The sequence below is a fragment of the Chroicocephalus ridibundus genome, chromosome 4 (genome assembly GCF_963924245.1).
Source record: "Chroicocephalus ridibundus chromosome 4, bChrRid1.1, whole genome shotgun sequence".
Taxonomy (NCBI): Eukaryota; Metazoa; Chordata; class Aves; order Charadriiformes; family Laridae; genus Chroicocephalus; species Chroicocephalus ridibundus.
In genome coordinates, this window is record NC_086287.1 from 9566935 (window position 1) to 9587019 (window position 20085).

Below are 20085 nucleotides of genomic sequence, written 5' to 3' on the forward strand. Positions count from 1 at the left end.
ATCACAGCCTAGGCACACGTCTGTCTGGTGTAATGGACCTTCATGTAGTTGTCTTCCCTCTGCTAACTCTTTCACCATGGCTAATTCATTTTGCAGCCAGACTGACTCTTATTGGCATGGCACAACACCAGGATGGGAAAACAGGCTATTTGGGACCCCTGAAGGAGTTCAGTGGAACCTACAGCCAGTCACCCTAAATCAAGAGGGTTCCTCAGAAGCTGCCACCTCTCACGGCTGCAAGCTCCTGCTGCTGCACAAGGTCTTGCCTCTGGTGGCAGGGGTTGCTGGACATAACGCCCTGCAGAGGTTGGGCACAGGGCGGAGGTGGAGGGGAGCACACAGAGATGCTGCCCCTCAGGCAGCAGCACCTTGCCCTGGGAGAGGGGACACCCTGGCTTGCTCTGAGCCAGACCTCACGTGGGGCTGGGGCTCCTGACTCGCAGGAACGTGGGACTCCTCCTTTCTGCCAAGCTCTGCCAGCACCAGAGTCCTCCTTCTCTTCCTCTCACGTTAAATGGGTCTGCAGGTCTTCCTATGCTATTTTTCTTACTTTTGCTCAAACCAGGGGGTGGGAAGAGGGACGTGAAGGAGGGAAATGCATTTCTTTCCATCATCCCTGCATACCAAAACATGGTTTTGGCCTCCTATCTTTGATTTTTAAATCCTTTCAGCTTCTATGGTCTCAAGCCTTTCCAAAAAGCTTTAGGTGTTACATCTCCCTTGTCCTTAGAGCAGCTGTATTTTCATTGTTTCTTGCTCGGGCTATCTCCCAGTTTTCTGAATTATGCCACATTCACACAAGCCAACCAACCAGTGATGGCTAAGAAAGCTCAGCTGTTCCTTCCATTGCAGAAGCAGTCCTGATCAAGAAATCAATTAAATGTATACTTACCTTTTAGCTTTTTGCTATCAAAGACACTATTCTCAAGTTAAGCTAAGTACACAATAACCTGCTTTGCTGAACACTTAGCATCAAGAAAAGATTAAACCCAAAAAACGTCTGCTACAAGTAAGAGTTTCAAAGCCTTAAATCAGAGATTCCCCCCCCCTTTTTTTTTTTTTTTAAATCTGAACTGCCTCATTAAAGGAACACTAACACAAACTCATGGTTTTCTTCCTTATATTAAGGACAAACTGCACTCACACTGAATGTACTGTCAGCTAGTGTATCACTCATGCAGGGAGTGCCATTTAAAAAAAAAAGTAAAAAAACCAAGTTGCTTATGTATGTAAAATAAAGTCTGTCTTAAGACAAGAAAATAATTTCTAGTACTGTAATTCTGAGCATCTCTCAAATACCCATTTCTAATACCTTAAAATAACCTGTTGACCTAGTTTTTCAATTATAAAAATCTGCTCAAATATGTTCCTAGCATGAAAAAATGCTATCATATTCAGAACAATTTTAAAATAAAAGTAAGAAAATATCTTTCTTCTATGTTTAGCTCAAATAAAAAAGTCAACCTTTGGAGCACACAAACCCCCACAATTGCTACAAAGGTATATAAAGGCAGTCACAATTCTTCCTTAACATTTTTCTGGCATTTTTTATAAAGGGTGTGGGGTGTTCAGTTGTTTGGGGTGGGTTTTTTATGTTTGTTTGTCTGGGGTTTGTTGTTCTTTTGTTGTTTTTTTTTTTTAAACACACAGGGTTTTTTCTTGTTGTTAAAAGAAAACCCAAACTAGGAAGCACTATCAAATTCAGCAGATGATTTTACTGGGAACAGCATCAGACCCAAAATTAGCACATACTGACATCTGAAAGACATAGAAAGACTTAAGTCTCTTTCAGTTTTGTTTTTCCTAATTGTATTATACAAAAAAAAGCTGGTGTAAGAGATTGGGGGGGAGGGGAAGAATCAGAGACTCTTTGGCTGGCTGGATGTGTTACATTAATTTCTTAATATGTGAAGGAGTGGATTACCCCTCTAACAGCAATGGGAAATTAGTTTCTTTATTTCTTCATTAAGACTGTGGGAGGGAAATTAATTTTCTACTCTGGATTTCAAAATTAATTGAATATATCTTTATTAAAGTGATAAATATATACACATACTTTTTGGTTGAAAGAATTCTCTATATTAATCCTAAACAGACATTTTTAAAGCAGTTTGGTAGCACATGGGGGTTTTGTTTGTTTGTTTCCTTTTATAATGTTATAAAAATACTGAAAAAATGGATCATATAACCGCAGTACAATAAAGATTTCTATAGACAAAAGTATCTGAAAACAATTTTTCTAGAGTAATTTTTGTAGTATTAACTAGCATATTGTTTAGTCTTCATTTCTTCTTACTCTGACTGTATAATTTTTGTACCTGTGTTTTACAGCTTGTGGCATGTACCCGAGTGTCCATGCTTTCATACATACAGGTATATGCATCAAAAAAGTGGGGGTTTTGATTGCTCTAACAAGAAATTGTAGTTTTTAAAAGTATCATCCACTTAGTTTGAAGAATGAGGCAAAGTACTTTGAGGTATCTAGATATCTTCATGTGTGTATAGGTATTTAGAGGAATTTACAAAGCATCTCAAAGTTACTCACTTTACTTCTTACGCACTGAATGTTTTTATATCTGTTTGTATTTTAATTGTATTTCATATGGTGTACTTCTATCATTGCATCACTATATTCTCTTATTTACATTATTTATCACTCTTTTATGCAAAGTCAACTACTTAAAAATACTGTTGGCATAAGCTCATTTATTTAGCCTTCTGTTGCTTAAATAGGATAATAATTTTCTCTAACATCTTTCTTACTCAAGAAATAAGTCATAAACATTTTTCTAGAGAACTTTGATGTTTAAACAGTGGAAAAAGGCTACCAATGGCAACAGTAACTTTTCCATCTCCTGGTATCTTCGGATGAAGACTAGATGCCTTATCAAACAGCGTGCTTCAGCCAAACATAAGCTCTGGACTGAATATAGGAATACCATAGTGGAACCCAAGAGCTTAGTCCTTTAGGAGTGTCAAGTCCTTTGTGCACTTTTGGCCTAAAGGCTCAAAAGACAAATAAAAAATAATAAGATTTTTTCCTCCTACAACTTAATTTTCCTCAAGTACCTCAAATGCATTAAACAGGGAATATAATTTCTCATCCCTCATTCAAAGACAACTAAAAGTCCGTCCTATTTTGTGGGGTCTCTGTCTCCCTGTACAAATAAGTAATTCTGTCTAAAACTATATCAATATAGAAACAGTTTATTTTAATTTCATCTTTTTATTTTTTTAAACTTAAGCGGCCAACTTTGCAACTTCTACCGTCTTTTGCATGAGTTACTGTATTATTCTTTTCTTAAAGAAAAATCTAAGAAATAAATCAGAAGACAATTATTTCTGAAATTGCACTGCAGTTACTGTAAACTCACACTCAAACTCTAACCTCTGCCACTAATTCCCAAGTGAAAGCCACCAATTTCTCTATTTAGTAAGATCTGTAACTGTTTGATAGTCTTGATTACTAAAGAAATGCCTTGTTGTATAAAATTTAATAAAATTAAAATCCATGAATGCAGAGGGCCAAACTGCCTTTGTAATCCTCAAAAACCAATGACCTTTAGGCTTACAAATTATTTCAACCTAAAAATATTATTTCCTTAAAAGCTTGGTGTATTTTTTACATTCATTTTCTATGTTCAAAAAAATCCAAACAGAAAATTATTCCCCAAGTTACACACTAAAGGCAGAAAAAGCCCTACACAGTTAATGTCAATTCATCTCTGCAGAAGTTTCTCGAGTCACCTCCTTTTCATGGGCTCCACCTTAATTTATGTTAATAGAATTCTGGTGAATTCTTATAATGAGATTATTCTCATCATAAGAGAAGACGACAAAGTGGAATACAAGTAATTAAACAATGGTGGGAAGTTACAGCTGATCTTACTAGGAAGTTCTCATTTGGTTGGTCAAACAAATAACATCTTAATTCTAGACATACAGAATATAGGAATTAAATAGGCAAAGTTTATATTGAACAAAAGCAAGACTGTCTCAAAAGTATTCACACATCATGATTCGACCAACCTGTTTAATCCATTCCACTAGAAAAGTTCTTCTTTCAAAAATGCCAACAATAAAATTGCAAAATGCAACCAAGAGGAAGAAGCAGAAGTTGTTCTTCACATGTTTAGACAATTTATTGCTTGAGTAGTAGCTTCTTAAAAAGTCTGAGTCCACATAGCATCTTTGTTAACACGTTAAACATAATTTGCAAAGACAAAATAAGATTCATTCTTTGCCCAGAGAAACAATTTAACATTAACGATTAATGCATAGAGAAGTTAAGACAAACTTCAAGTCTATCTCCCCCTATTAGGGGAATTTAAAGAGGAAGTCTGGATGAAAAGTAAGTAGCAGACAAGATCTCAACTGCCCGAGGAAACGAGTCAATGGTGAAAACCATTGGAATGGAAACCACCACCAAAAATTCTCTTCCTTAGGAAAGAAAAAATATCTATGATCCACCCTATAATGAAACCAATACAGAGTGGAGTCCCTTCCAATGGCGTCGTATTTATCAAAATTTAAAGTTTTATAGACTTTTACCAGTATTGCTGTTTAAATTGCCTTGTGCATTCATGGAGGAGGTTGTTGAGGGTCCTGCAATCCTCTTTGTCCCACAAACTCCTATCACAGCTCCAATGAAAACCCCACATTATTCCCCGCTCCCAGGACTTTTTTTAAATTAAAACAAAAACACTCCCCAAGATCAAGCAGCAAGGAAACTCCAGAAGATTTCACATACAACTATACAATCTCCAGATAAAAAAGGAAAAAAAAAATAATTTATAGAAAGCATCCTCAAACCATCTTGAGCCAAGACTCAGTAGCCTTTTCCAATATACAACAAAAACTCTGTGTGAATGGGGCAACATAACACTGCTTACCATCCTTGCCACTGTACACATTATTAGCCTGCACGCCCATAAGACAGGTGAGAATGGCATCATAAGAACACTGTGAATATTTAGAATATAAGACCAATATCCAGACTTCTGACCTAAACTCATCTATTTCCTTCAGAGTCATGAGTTTCTCCTTCAGTAATGGCAGCAGGTGCCACAACAGCCACGCAGCATACTACCTGATCTTCATAACCCTCTTCAATGGTCCAAGGAATCCACAATATAATTTATCCAACAGTTTCTCCGCAGCCAAATCATTCACCCATGTTCTTTTTCCTGAGCTAATGCAGAAGTCAGGTAATTGCTTGCTTACCTGCCTCAGCTAATATAGATTAAGTCCCTGAGAACGAACGCTTGTCAAGCACTAAGGAGTTCGGCATCCAGTGTGAAATATTTTGCCTTTGTTCCAAATGGTCAAGAGTTGTATGGACACCTGAGATGCAGTCACTAAAACTAGCCTGTTGGAAGCAAAGTGGTGTTTTGCAGTCCGCAAAGCGAAAAGAGCAAAAAGAATTCGTACCAGTCCTCCTCGCTGGACCTCTCCTTGTCGAGAGACTGCTTACCTAAATTTTCTGCATATTTTCTTAGGCAGAAAGACTATTTTAGCAGCTTGTCATCACTGATCTTAATAAGACTTTCAGAAAAATCTTTGCTTCTGTCTAGTCCACAAATATTTGTAGAATCAGCTTTTAGACCACAGCAAAGAATTTCTCTCATTTGGACTAAAAACCTGGAAACTCTCAATGATTGCTTCCTCAAACTCAATAAAATTCACTTTGCTCTTTATCTGGCTGTGATGTCCTAGACCATTTTCTAGAAAATGTAATAAACATAAAAGAACAGCAAATTAAAATATGCAGGTAAAAAACACAGGTTAACACCCCTGTCTGTAATATTGGTAATCATGAAAACCAGTCAATATTTATTATCAACCCTAACAACAATTACATCTGCTTGGATAAAAGCACCTAAAATAAGCACCTCACCCAATTAAAGCTGGCTTCACTCACCAGTGGAAATAAACTGAATTTTTAAGATCACGTGTCTAAAGAAAACTTCTTAAAATCCCCTTCTCACCTTAAGTCCTCAAGCAACCCTTCCACAATCACAAACAAGATCCTTGTGGATCAAACACACACCAAATACAAACTGATTGTATCACAGCAACAAATACCAAGTTTACAAATGTATCTCTACAGCTACCAAAAATACATGCCAAACATAACAGAAACATCATATCTATTGCATTTATGCACATCAAAAGCCTCCATTGCCGCTGCAGCTCAGCAAAATTAAAACACAGCCAAAGCTTATTACTTAAATTACAAATAACTTGAAAGCTCAGTTTTGTTAGAGAAGGAAACATTTTCAAGGCACAATTTATACAGCTTTGTCTTGTATACTTTGATAAAAGATTCCAAGCAGGAATATACAGAATTGTAAGCAAAAACAGAGCTGTAAGAGTAAGCTGAAACGCCACCAGACAGCTCCCTCTAGTGTCATCAAAAAAGGAAATAATTGAAGTCCAAGATGTCAACTCTACAGAGAAATGTGTTACTGAGACTTTTAAAAAAGATAATGCAACAGAAAAAGTTAAGGACCTAAATATTAACCCCAGATCTTAAAAAGCTGAGGGGAGTTGGAAACATCAGGGCTTTTGCTCTACTGGCAGACAGTATCACAGAACCACAGGATGGTTGAGGTTGGAAGGGACGTCTGGAGGTCCCCCACCTCCCAAGCAGGTCCTCCTACAGCCAGTTGCACCGACCATGTCCAGATGGCTTTTGAATACCTCCAAGGACGGAGACTCCACAACCTCCCCGGGCAACCTGTGCCAGTGTTCAGTCACCCCCACGGTAAAAGAGTATTTCCTTATGTTCAGGAGGAACCTCCTGTGGTTCAGTTTGTGCCTGTTGCCTCTTGTCCTGTCACTGGGCACCACTGAAGAGAATCTGGCTCCATCATCTTTACACCCTCCCTTCAAATATTTGTACACATCGATGAGAATCCAGCTATCACCCCTTGACACCAAGGCTTTTGGACCTTAAATACCAAAACCAAACAGGATGATTTTGCTCGTCAAAGTATCTCACCAAAACAAGTCAAAACTGTAGCACGAAAAGCCAGAAGCAGGTTTTCATCACCCTGCTAGAAGGTTTTCACATTAATTTTTTTTTTTTTTTTTTACCTTGTGTGTATTTGGGAGCACATTGCTTTAAATGAGCCAATTTACACTGATGGTTTTCCACAGAAAATTTCATGGAATTCTCACGTCAGGACACGTACATACAAGTCTCACAACATACTGGTCTTCCCAATGACAAAAGTGTTCGGCCTTATTAAACTTGCTGCATCCAAAAAAGTTTTGAGCAACTGACAATGCAGAATTTTAATCCTATTAGAGCAGCAGCCTCTCGGTGCCTTCAGCGGGAGCCGACAGCACTCGCCAGCTGGGAGCATCAGGCCCATTCTAAAACCAGAGCGGGTGTTTGCTTCCCCATCAGCACGGGTAACATTTCCATCCCCTTTCAAATATTGAATACAGAGACAAGCATATGTGAAATTCAGCCCTGCAAGGCTTTTACTGTCCCTCTGTAAGCATTTTTAGTTGAGTAACTTCACCATAAAAATTAGTATGCTGACAATAACAAACTTTGTTAATTGGATGTATAATTACTTTTGTTATTTATGTGCTATTACAAACGTCTACCATTATTTCTGAGTAGTAAAAATTACTCAACAGCTTAGTGCTTAATTACTAAATATTCAAATTAGCTGTAGGTTTGGTTTTTCTTAAAAAAAAATCTTTAGGAAAAAACCTGCCTCATTCTGAAACTGAACTGACACAGATCTATAATCTGTCCTTAAAATACTATCTATTTTGCTATTAAAAACCTAATTTTTCTCACATGTGTTTCTTGCTTTTCCCCCTACACTGCCATAGGATATTTGTGCCAGCATTATTTTCAATTAGAAAAAAAATCACTAATATTCCTCTGAAGGAGAGAAGCAACAACCTCAGCTGAAATTAGTTTATCTGCTAAATTCAACCTCTTAATGCCAAAGAATCTCATGACCAACACTTAAAAGACTTCATCATGTCTTGTGGGATGAAGTGATAGCCTTAACTGAAAACACAAAGTGATGAGTATATTAGAAATTTAAGCACATTTATAATACACTTAAAATTACATTAAAGCATCATTACAATAGTAATCTTGATTCCAAGTAAAGATTTGATTGGCAATGGTTTGCCAAACAACGTGATATCGTTTATCATGTCTTTTATTAAACCAATCAATATAGGTGGACAACGAGGCATTTCTACAGGAAGGCATAAGGGACACTAGGGGTACCCCAAAAAAGTATCTGCCTTCTCCAAATAGAAGGCAGTCTAAAACAATCCTTCCCTACAGCACATACTATGTGGAACAGGATAACAGGATTATCCAAGATTCTGATATTGTTCACTCATTTGTTGAAGCTCTTATTACTTAATGCAATGGTCAAAGCCTTTTGACGCTAACTGTACAAAACCAATAATTAAAACCTAAGTTATGTCAGATTACCCTTAGTAAAAAAGCATTGCTTCTAAATCAAAGCTACCTGACCAGAAATTTAATTAACAAACATGAGAACTTTGAATAGTTTTGTACAAAGGACAAATCTGTACCATATGATTCAGGACATCAAATAAACCATTACAAAGAGCAAACCAGATGCACACACTTCCAAAGTCCATGAGAGGGGTCGTTCTCAATTATACATTTGCGTGATTTTCATTACTCAAATGCTTGAAAGTTCTATCCCAAGTTTATCTTATCAATTGAGAAATATTACGTGAGAAACTGAAAAGTAGCACAAGAAATTTAATACTCAAATTATGATAGGATATATTTGCATATTGGGGTGAGATAAAGGGCGTTACTTTTCATGATTTTGTAAAAACAATGACAAGAAAATCCTTGATAGCACAATCTGAAGGGGTCACTGCTAACAGGGAACTAGATGCATTCCTTACCCAAAGTCCTCCGAATCAGACATCAGTTATGCATATTACCCTTTGTTATAATAAAATGAATACACCACTATTAATTTGCAGCAAAGTAATCGATAGATGCAGAAAGAAATAACTGCTACATAAACATCTTAGACTGTATCACCCTCCTCTTGTGAGGAGATATGTAACTTCAACAGCATCATACTTATTTTCTCCAACAATATTCTACCAAACATCACTGTAATGAGCGAAGATTTAAAATACAAGTAAATAAGCATACTAGCTGGTACAGCCAATAAATTAGAACTATTTTTAGAAATGTGAATTTATATTCATCCCGTTAAATATAAGTGATTTAAATTAATTCCCTATTTTTCAGCTCTCAGAATATCTCAAATTACGTATCTACTATATCGTTTACAGGTCTTTACCTCTAATTACATATCTACTACATTGTTTACAAGTATTTACCTCTAATTGTATATCTACTACGTTGTTTACAGGTCTTTACCTCTAATTATGTATCTACTCTGTTGCTTACAGATATTTATTTGAAAAGGTTGAGGAGAATAAAATCCTTATTGCTGGCTCCTCCTTTCTGAGCTGCTTCATCACATAGCTTGCTAATCAAGGCTATTTTACCTGAAAAATTACTTCTTAAGTAGGGAAGTAACATGTAAAAGCTACTCATTGTTCTGCCATGCTGAAATCTGCATATACACAGGAGATGTTGCATTTATTCTAAGCACTTGCTGCACCCTTTTTTTCCCCCCCCTTATATTTATCTTTTCTATGTTCTGTGTAACAAACCAGAATTTAAGCACACTTCTAGTCATTATCTATAGCATAACCCTAAAATTTGAATAATTTTCTTATACAATAATTACCTTAAGCTATGTACAGTGTTGTCATCTTTGCACCTGCTGCTGTAATGCTGCTTTAAACTGCAAACTTGAGTCTTTGGGTTGCAACAGCAAAAATTCAGGTGTAGTTCAGACAGGGGTGACTCCTACCTTGAGGATAATGGAGCTGAGCCTCACCTGATGGTGGGGGGGGAAACCTTGCTGAGTCTTTCTTTGGTCTTCTGTCTTAATAAGGATATGTAATGACAACATAACACAAGAAAGGTTTACCTCATTAATACAAAAAAGAACTAGAGATGTACACTTTTTGTAATGTTTGCCATTACCAGCTTCTCACTCATTTTTCTGTAGAGACTAACACATAAACATGCTGAAGGTTCTTCACGCATCTGTGTACCTGTGTAGTAGCCCTCAGTGAGGGTTTCACAGCTTAAGGTCACAAAGATGGGCACGTGGGATCGCAGACTGAGCTCAGAGAGGGGCACACAGGAAAAAGTTAGAGTCTTTTCCAACGTAAAGACCACCCTTTCCTGTTTTATAACAACTTTTCTTGTTAAAAAATAATAAACAACATATACTGTTTAGGTTTTGTACAGTATGGTTTTGAAAAATCTCCGCTACACACGCCCCAGCACCCACGCACACACAGACGGAAGACTCTTACAAATTTTCTGCTAAGATCCACATAGGCAAAAACATTTGAGTAACCATTGCTGAGCATTAAAGATCTGAGGGCCTTTCCCACCGGAGTTCTCCTGCATTGCTCCTTCACCTTCAGGACAGGGGTGAGGTCCAGCAGAGAGTTCGGACGGGCCTGAGGTGTTTCAGTCCACACCAGGAACATGGAGCCTTCTCCTGTGATGCAGGCAGGGCTGGGCCCGGGGGTCACTCTTGCCTTGAGGACAGCAGGTTTCCCCTGCACTCCCCAGGCGCCATACATAAGCAATTCTAAAATCTCTTTCCTTCTCTTTTAATAATGATATGCAATAGTGGCATAACGCAATGGAGATTTACTTGTTGCTTGTACAACAGAGGTTCCTCATACAAAGCTGTTGTTATGACACATAAGAAGTTTCCATATACTCATGCAGGTATTTTACACTTGAACGCTCCACGGAGTTCTTCTGCATTCATGCCCTTGCACTGTAGCTCTCTGCAGAGATTTTGCTGGTTGATGCCATCCTCAGAGATAGTCGTGTAGGAACTTTACAAAGCAACCGCAGTTTCTCCTGTTTTCCAACATGTAGCAACTAAGTGTTCCTATCTCCTGAGCATTATCTGGATAACAATCTACACTGCTCTTTTCTTATACAATATTGTTCCCTTAGTCCTCCTCTGTGTTACAAGCATATACGCAATCATAGTACAAACATTTCTGTCGAGATCTTCACTACCTAAAAAGCATTAGTGCCACCCCAGCTTCTGTTACATATTCATCAAGCATCTCTTAACTGCAGTGTGTTGACATCATAAAGTAAATATTTAACTACAGTCATCATTCCTCCTTATTTCACGCATCAGAAGTTTCTATTTTTCTCCTGGGAATATCTGATCACTTCCACAAGCGTTATCCAATACCCTTATTCTAGTCTTTCCTACTTCCGTATATACAAGTCACTCCAGCACTTAAATAAATAACACAATCCAGAGTCACTACAGGAGATCTGCTAGCACAAACACAAATCACTCTCAGTCCTTGGATTTCCTGGTAGCAAAAGCATTCCACTCATGTGTTTCAAGAGTTTCTTTGGTGTGCAGTTTTTTAACCCAACCCATCCCAAAATTCTTGACATATTTAACGTTACCAGCACACTGTGTTAAATGCATTCTCAACCTTACCTTTTAAAAGACTTTTCAAGTACCACTTCTTGTCCTTGCTGAGCACTGTGAATGGTTTGGGAAAATACTCTTAGAACAACCATGAAGTGCTTGACTACTTCTCTCTTGTCCCTTGGAGAAGCCAAAGCAGCCACAGATGGATGTGTTTGAACCTGGCCTCCATGCTGGGCTGCTCCTCTGCCCAGGGAAGGAGAGTGAAGGAAGGCCCCAAACCAGGTGTCTGAGAGTGGTGACCAGCTTCGTGCACTTCAGGGAACCACCTCTGCCCCTCTCCAGCCTTTTAGAAATACATTAAGGCTTGCTCCAATGATTAAACCAAACCCAAAACAAACAAACAAACAAAAAACCCAACAAACCCACCAGTTATTTTTACATGTGCAAAACTTATGCTGGTCCTTTTCCCTGTGGCTACCTGCCTGGCTAGAAGAGCTTGGCGGAGGCTAAACACTTGAGTTTGCTGTTAGATAAATAATTAGTTGCAGATAAGTTCAAAGGCAGACTGTCAGGGAGGCAGCCCCTCTCCACAGCTTCTCCTCAGCAGACGCCCTGCCATCAGGCCAAGGGCTTCACTTCTGGGTAGTAAAAAGCCAGAACAGGTTATCAGCATCATGATTAACCCCGGGGGAGGGGGGGAAGGAAAGTCAGTTTTAAGAGTAAAAAGTGTTCACGGAAGACGAAAGGACTGCTACCTTGTCCTCAGAGGGATCCCGGGGCTGCGCTGAGGAGATAGCCGCGTTTCTGAAAACGGAGCCGAAACCCACCGGAGAGCCCCAGCCCTGCTCGACTCCCTCCCCGTCGACCCCCTTTTCCCTCAGGCTCCAGGGGCGTTTCCGCCTCCCGCTCCGGGGCGGCCCCAGCCTGCCGGTGCCGGTGCCGGCGCCGGTGCCGCCCGCGGGGGCGCGGACCCTGGGCAGGGCGGGCGGGGCCGGTGGCGGCCCAGGTATGGCCCTGTGACTTCGCCGCGCCCTTTCCAGGAAGTGCGGCGGCGGCAGCGGCAGCCGCCCCGAGAGACGGTGCCCCGCCGGCCGTTTTCCTCAGGTCGCCGCTGGAGCAGGTAGGGCCGCGGGGCGGGAAGCGGGACGGGGTGGCCCTTCTCCCCGCCGGGTGGGACGTGGGGAGCTCCCCGGCCGACGCCTCCCGCTCCCCTGACTGGAGCCGGGGCCGGTGCCGGTGCCGGGGGCGGCAGAGCGGCCTTCCATCGCCACGGCGGGCGCGGGGCAGCCGTCGGGGGAGCAGGCGGCAGGGCCGCGGGGCGGCTCTTCCCCGGGCCTCGCAGATGCCGTCGGGTGGCCGCCACAGGCCTCCGCTTCAGGCGGCGATCGCGTTTTTGTCGGTGTTGGGCGTCTCTCGGAATAATTCAGGTCTTACTTCGTTCTTATTTTCTACAGTCATATGGGTGGGAGAGCGCGGACTCTCCTCGGGAGCGTTTGGTGTGAGGTTGGCAAGAGCCTTCTCCCCACGAAACCATTGCTGTACGTCTGTTTATGCCGGGTACCTTTTGTAACCTCCCGTGGTCGCTCTGGCAGCAAAACTGTGGCAGTGGGAAGTTTTGGAGCGTACCGGCAGCACCTTGCCTGTGGTCTTTCCCCGTTAATTCTCCAGCTTAACCGGGCTGCCACTTCCCCGGGAAGGGCCAGCCTGCGGAGGGGAGAGCGGCCCGCTGGCATCCGCGGGGCTTGCGCAACGGAGAATTAACGAGACACGCAGGACCAGTTTGGATCGGTGACTTTCTTCTAGGGATCCATTACCCTCAACTGCATGTAGGCGCTTGCGTTGGGTGACTTCATTTATAGGATTCACTCAGGGTTCATCACGGACACTTCAGGAGATTGCATTGTCATTTATTTTTTTTCTAACTGAGGTTAGTTTCTGTCTGACAGATACCACGCCATGTTGGTGTTTCTGGTACTGCTGTGTCAACTACACGTGATGGTGTTTGCATTTCCTCACTGCACAGGGAGATTAAATAACTTGAAGCTACCTGAATGGAAAGACGGTAACTTACTTTTAACATGATTTTATGCTTTCCAAAATAAAACTGTATCTAATTTTGCTTTTACTGAGAAATCTTCTTATGTATGTAAATAGTTTTGGGTTTAGTTTTGTTTTTTTACTTCATTACAAAAAAAAAGCTGTTTCATGCTTAATTTTAGAATATTTGAATATCTTTTGCTGAAATGATTAATTGACTGGGGTGTCGATATTAAGTACTTATCAGATCCAGTAGTAAGTGCAGATTGGGACAACTGAGTTTTCTCTAGGTCTGTAGGATTACTGTCATTGATATAAACAGAATCCTTTAAGTAACATCAACATTCCAAAAGTTTGAAATCTGTATTGAGGCAGTACTGTTTTGGCACTATTTGAGCACATCACAGTTTTATTTGTGTATCTAAAATTGCTCTGTATTTGAAAGGGTTTATTTGCTTGTTTTTTTGAGATAAACACAGTGCTGCTATTACAGCTCTTCACTTGGGAGGGAGGGAAGGGGAGAGGAATTGAGGTAAAAACAAATTAAGTTGCCCAAAAGGACTCAAGCACTACGATGCTAAGCTGTGTGATACTTAACATTTAAGCATCAGGACTTCAAAAAGGAATTTGTAACTTAGCTGTCTGGTCTCCTCTAGTGGGTAGGGAGTGCTGAAACCTTAAGACAGACTTTAAAAAGTTGTCACATTGAGCAGGAGGCTCCTTCAGGGGAGCGTATTGAGCAGAAAATTGAGCGGGTTATTCATTAAAATCCATATTGCCCTGGGGCATAAAACATCAGGCTGCCAGACTACCTCTTTCCTGTGAGTTCATGGCGGAGAACCCCCTCCTGACAACCAGCCCAGATCATTCCTCCTTTAAAGACGGAGTTGGAAAGAGAGGGGACCAACTCTTTATCAAATAATTTAGCAAGTAGAACAGTTGCCACGAGTCTGGGGTACCTGCATGGAGAGTTTACCCTTCAGCATTTTCTGAACATCTTTTACCAGCAGAGTTACCTTATTCAGCACATCATGTGGATGCATTTTTAATTGAATGCTAGGCAAATTGGATTTACCATTCTGTTGAAACATGGCCTAAGGACTGCATTCAGTTCCCTCACGTATAGGAGAGAATTCAAATCTGTCTGTTTCATTCTTCCAAATACTATCTTAATCACCAGGTTGTAGATAATTTGGAGATGGAGATGGGTGTGCTTTGACTATGTCCTACAAAATGAAGAAAGTGCGAATAAATGCATAAAGACTCTTCAAAAGAGAAATGGAGCATCTATCACTGGGAATTAGGGGTCCTAGGCTCCAGGCAGCTTGCCTGTGCATTCCATAGTAATAAAAATGCATCAATTATCTTATCTAAATTAATTCAGAAGTATAGCGAATACTATTTGGCATGGTAAGGAATGAAACGCTACTGAGCAACACTGAAGATCTTGGTTTCAGAAGAATGAAGTTATTCATGCGATTTGTACTCAACCAAGACGTTGATAGTATTTTTCTCCATGCAATTCTTTTCCCTTTCCACTTGTGGGTTTGGGGGATCCCTTTGGATGAAGTCCTTCTCTCTGGTTACTCTTAGATATAGCATAAATACTTTAAGCTTACATTTTCTTGCAATTACTTTAGAATAACAGATTTCCCTTCCTATGCAAATGTGTGCGCACACGTGTGGCTTCTTCAATATATACTGTAATATTATATAAATTATATAAATATATACTGTAATACTCCTTCAATATACTATAATATTAAAGACATTAACAATCAGTATGCAAGTTATTTTGCAGTTTTCAGAGAGCAAACTATTTTGAGATACTATTGCAAGATTTAACAGTAACTATATGGGTAAAAATTCCTGAATGATGTGATAATCTCACCAAACAAGCTAACAAGAACACAGAACTAATTTGTAGCTGAATAACATTATTCTGAACCTCATCTCCTTTTTTAGCTGTCTGGCTTGGTATGTAACAATGCTGTTTCTGCATTACACTTGCAAAAATAATCCTCCAGTCATTTTGCTTAAAGAAATAGTCTGAATTTCTTGGAGTACAGATTAGGCTTTCACTGAAAACCAAGCCAGAAAACTAGTTCTGTCATAGAAAGATTTTTCTTTTCTTTTTTTTTTTTAAAGAAGCTGTAGCAAGAGCAGGCTAAAACTTGACTATGGAAAATGCCTGGTGAGAAAATGCATTCCTGTATTCCAAAGCCTTCTATAATTTCACTAACTCTTCTGGAATCTCACCTCACAACAGACTCCATGAGGCCTCATGGAGCCTGTAATAAGCACAAAAGAAGAAAAGAAATGTCTTCAGAAGTGCCTGTTGTCAGTAAAACCCCTATCATGGACTAATTTAAAACAAATAAACTTGGCAACATGCCAACCTTTACATAAAACTTGCTGCCACAATTATGAAAAGAGAAGAAATGTAAAATGAAGAGGACTCTGCTGCCATGATGTAAAATCCGAATTCCATAAACGAAATTTGGAACTCACAGATACCAGAATATTGATCAATGTATATTGAGGATTTTTTAGAAGGAAGAGTTTGTTGGTTGGTTGGTTGGTTGGTTCCCCCCGGCCCCGCCTTGCCTCCTCCCTCCAGTAGGTCAGTGTCTTGCTGTGTTTGCATCTGACTGAATTTCTGCTTTACGCGACTAATACTTTTGTTCTTAAGAGCTCCAGTAAAAACCCGATGCCCACATCCCAGAGCGGCAATACCAAAACTTAAACAACAGCTGTCATGAGAATCAAATGCTCTTGGCCCGTATACAGAATAGCTGAAATGCTTTATGAGAAAGGAAGATATGTTTATTTTATATTGCATAGTTAGAAAAGTTAGCAGTGAAGACGATGTTTTAGGAGGAGCCCTTGAAGTTTTTTCCTGTATGTAGTTGAGAGATGCTAGGGGATGAAGGGGTCTCAGTGCGCTCCAGTAGGATTATTAACTATCCTTTAAAAATACCAAATTTAGCTTTCCTTACTTGTTTTAAATCAACTTGATTTTTTTTTTATTAGTGTTCACATCAGAAAAGGAGGCCAATTTATTCATTGGACGGCATCTTCTAAATAACAGATTTGATTTTGAAGCATTCACAGCAGATAACCTGGAAAGAGAATGCTTTGAAGAGCTGTGCAATTATGAAGAAGCGAGAGAAATTTTTGAAGACCCTGATAAAACGGTAGCTGTTCAAACTGAATTTAATATACTGAAGGAGGTTATTGACTAAATCATTACTGTATCTAAATACTGTAGCCCTTCTGAAAACAGCATTTAATATAAGATGATTGCTTATCTACTGTAAAAGTAGGGGCCTCAATTAGATGGGGTTATTGCTTTAGATACACAGTGAATACATCTGAATATGTACTACTGTCTTCAAGATTTTAGATAAGAGCTCCATTTCTGCTAACAAATATAAATGAAACTTCAGATGTACCGCTTGCGGATATACCTATATGTGTTTTCACAACTTCACTTTTTTTTTTAGTAACTTCTCAGCATCCAATTTGAATGTGTTCCACATGCTCTATGTATTAACTGGCTGATCATGTCCTTGTGTCATGCCAAAGTGTTTTAGAAGAAAGGAGTACAGAGCAAATCCGCGGTTCAGCTATTGCTGAGTATTCCTATAGCGTTATCTTCTAAATCACTACCTATATGCAGCTTAGAAGAAACCTGTTACAAAAAAAGAGAAAAATACATAAGAAACCTTTCAGCCCAATAATGGAACATGATGATTGTCTGAAGACTGGCTCTTGCTGCACGCAGCAAGAATCTCTTCGTGATTCTAGGTGTGCTCTGCACTAACCTGCAGAAAGAGCAAGGAATACACTCCTTTTCTGAAGGGGGGAACGTTAGTTTGCCATTGGTAGCATTTTCCGAAGAAAAAGGTGAAAGTGTTAAATCAGAATCTTGATGGAGTCTTTTGCTGCGTAGCAAAAGTGGAAATTATGGCTAAACACGTTTAAGGTGTAACAGTCATGCAACATAAAGGTTTTTCTCTTAAACGAGTCCCATTATTTTTCCTAGCTGATATGAATTCAAATACTGTTTGTGCAAATGTCTGATTCTTAAGAACTTGACTTTGCCTCATTAATGCTCTTCTGTAGAGGTTTACAAAGATTAATTGCAAGCATTTTTTTTAGTGTGAGAATATATGCTAACTTCTACTGTCATCAGGTAGAAATATAAGACAGTTACATGCACTTTCTCTTTCACCAGCTGGCATTTTCTTCTTTGTGAAATTGTAATTTTTATGCAAACTTCAATGTATGAGAAAAATATGGAGGGATAAGCAAGTACAAATCCTTCAGTGGGAGTTGCTTCTATTTATGCCCTTGGTAAATTCTGCCCTCAGCACCATATGAAAAAAAAATGTCAATAAGCCTGCCAATTATGTATCTCACATAAATCTGATCCTTTGTGTTTTTATAGATGGATTTTTGGAAAGACTATTCAATTAAAGACCCTAAAATAAAAATAGGTAAGTCATCTTTTTATTCTTTTATTCTTTTCTTATATTGCATTTTGTGTTTGTTATGATAGTACATTCTTAAAAATATACTATGCATTCAGCTGTCAAAATCAGAATTGATCTTTTTAGTGAAATTCACTGTGAACTGTGCGAGTCTATTGCATTATCTGATACAATAAAACACTCACTGAAGTGTCTTACAGTGGGATCCATTATAAGTCTGTAGGTAAAAAACAATATGAATTTTGTTGCCCATTTCTTTGTTTTATTACACAATCGGTAAACTTTACAGTAATTGTGTGGCTGCTTTCTGTGGTTTTGTTTTGTTTGTCCTGCCCTGCCCATTCCACCCCCTCCACCCCCAATCTCTTTAATAGTAATATAACAGTCTGATTCATGTTCAGTCTTACGCCAGATGTTTTATTAAAAAAATGGTCAGTATGACTTGAGGACAGATCTACAGCCTGATCAAGGTCACAAGTACATGAAATAGTATTTGGAAGGCATTAGAAGACAGACATCTCAACAGTTTTATGTACAGAAAAGAAATATCTACTCATTTTTGCTTTGAGCTGAATGCGAATGATACTCTTGGGTTGTGTCGCAGAGATACGGCTTCTCGCAGCAAACTAGACATTTGTGGAAAGGAACAGCCTTACAGGCACAGTAAAGTTAATATCTCACAGTGTATACTGTATTCTATGTGGATGGAAAGAACTCATAATGAAAATAACCAATGTTTTATATTCAGGTGATGAGACACTACAAAAGATTAACGTTACAGGACTTCTCATCAGCCTAGTTGCTGCTGGAGTGCTGTTAGTTATAATTGCACTTCTTATCTTCTACTGCTGCAAAAGTAGATGCAAATCAAGGCAACCACCAGGGTAAGGAAGATCACTGCTTAAAAAAACCCACAACCACCAAAACAAACCCTTGCTTAAGAGTGGAATTCAAAACTTACTTGGGTTGGTCTAACTGTATTCTCAGAGAATCCAATGGATGTTTTAGCTCTTACTTTCCTGGAAGCAAAGTTAGGTGAGCACTAGCAGCAGTTATGCTGAAATTAGTAACACAAAAACATAAAACAACACTTGCATGGCTGATGTATCTTTGGATTATTTTTTGTGTGCATATGTTCTTGGTTCCAAAATATTCTTACTAAAACAATGGAATCATTTTAATACGTTGGGGCATGCAATAGAAAGTCTAACATGTTCTGTTTGCTCTTTAAAGTAGGGTGTATGCTTTTCATGGCATGTAGCCTACCTCAGATGCGAGATGAAGTAGGTTGGAGGAAATTCTTCTCTACCAGTTCTCCAGCCCTGCTTGTTCCTTGATCCTAAATGTGAAAGGAACATGAGAGGATTCCGTGCTGCTTCTTCCCTATAAATTTCATGTTACTGAGCTATTCTTACCCTGTAGTTTGAAGACAGTATTTGGTTTCTGGTCTTTATGATCATTGAAGGCAAGTGGGTTTTGGTGGGTAGGTTTTTTGTTTTGTTTTGGTGGGGGATTTTTGTTTGCATTTTTTCTTTTTTTGGTGTGGTTGGTTTTTCAGGTTTGTTTGTTGGTTTTACAACTAGGACTTTATATTCTTCCCTTTAAAACAGCAGTTGACACTTATAATGCTGTTAACTTTGTTTAGGTATTTGGATTATGGAAGAAGTAGAAGACGTAATTCATCTAGCATCTTCAGAAGGCACGAAGAATTTTCTTTAAACCCACTTCCTCTCAGAACTGATGATTCAGAACTACCAACTTATGAGCAAGCAGTTACTTCAGACGGACAACACAACGTGCCACCACCCCCTTATCCAGGGCCACCAAAAGGGGCACTGGTGATTAAAAGATCTATGTCACTTCCTGCCCCCTAGTCACAAACCTCCTTCTGGGGTGATGTGGCGAGGGGCGGGGGGAATGCTGAAACATAACATACTTTTTTTAAAAGTGTGTGCTACCTTGCATATTGCAAGACAGTTTACAAAAATGTGAAAGATCTTTAGCAC

The 20085-nt window shown here is 39.4% G+C and overlaps 2 protein-coding genes across 2 annotated transcripts in view; one reads left to right on the plus strand and one right to left on the minus strand.

Annotated features, from left to right (window-relative positions):
• Window positions 1–12543, minus strand: part of CCDC73 (coiled-coil domain containing 73) — an 84850-nt gene extending 72307 nt beyond the window's left edge. Inside the window, exon 1 of the mRNA XM_063332930.1 lies at window positions 12302–12543. The gene's annotated coding sequence lies outside the window, so the exon portion shown is untranslated. The remainder of the gene's footprint in view (window positions 1–12301) is intronic.
• PRRG4 (proline rich and Gla domain 4) lies at window positions 12537–19966 on the plus strand. The gene is made up of 6 exons (XM_063332940.1): window positions 12537–12666; window positions 13493–13608; window positions 16617–16780; window positions 18037–18085; window positions 18828–18963; window positions 19725–19966. Exons 2-6 carry the CDS (start codon window positions 13503–13505, stop codon window positions 19951–19953), a joined length of 684 nt encoding a protein of 227 aa, XP_063189010.1. The 5' UTR covers window positions 12537–12666; window positions 13493–13502; the 3' UTR covers window positions 19954–19966.
• The last annotated feature ends 119 nt before the right edge of the window (window positions 19967–20085 follow it).

Bases quoted from the DNA above. Each gene is read 5' to 3' on its own strand.
- PRRG4 (XM_063332940.1), top strand. From the start codon at position 13,503: ATGTTGGTGTTTCTGGTACTGCTGTGTCAACTACACGTGATGGTGTTT. The intron at 16,781-18,036 runs GTAGCTGTTCAA...GTGTTTTTATAG, and splicing joins TTGAAGACCCTGATAAAACG to ATGGATTTTTGGAAAGACTA. The intron at 18,964-19,724 runs GTAAGGAAGATC...AACTTTGTTTAG, and splicing joins AAATCAAGGCAACCACCAGG to GTATTTGGATTATGGAAGAA.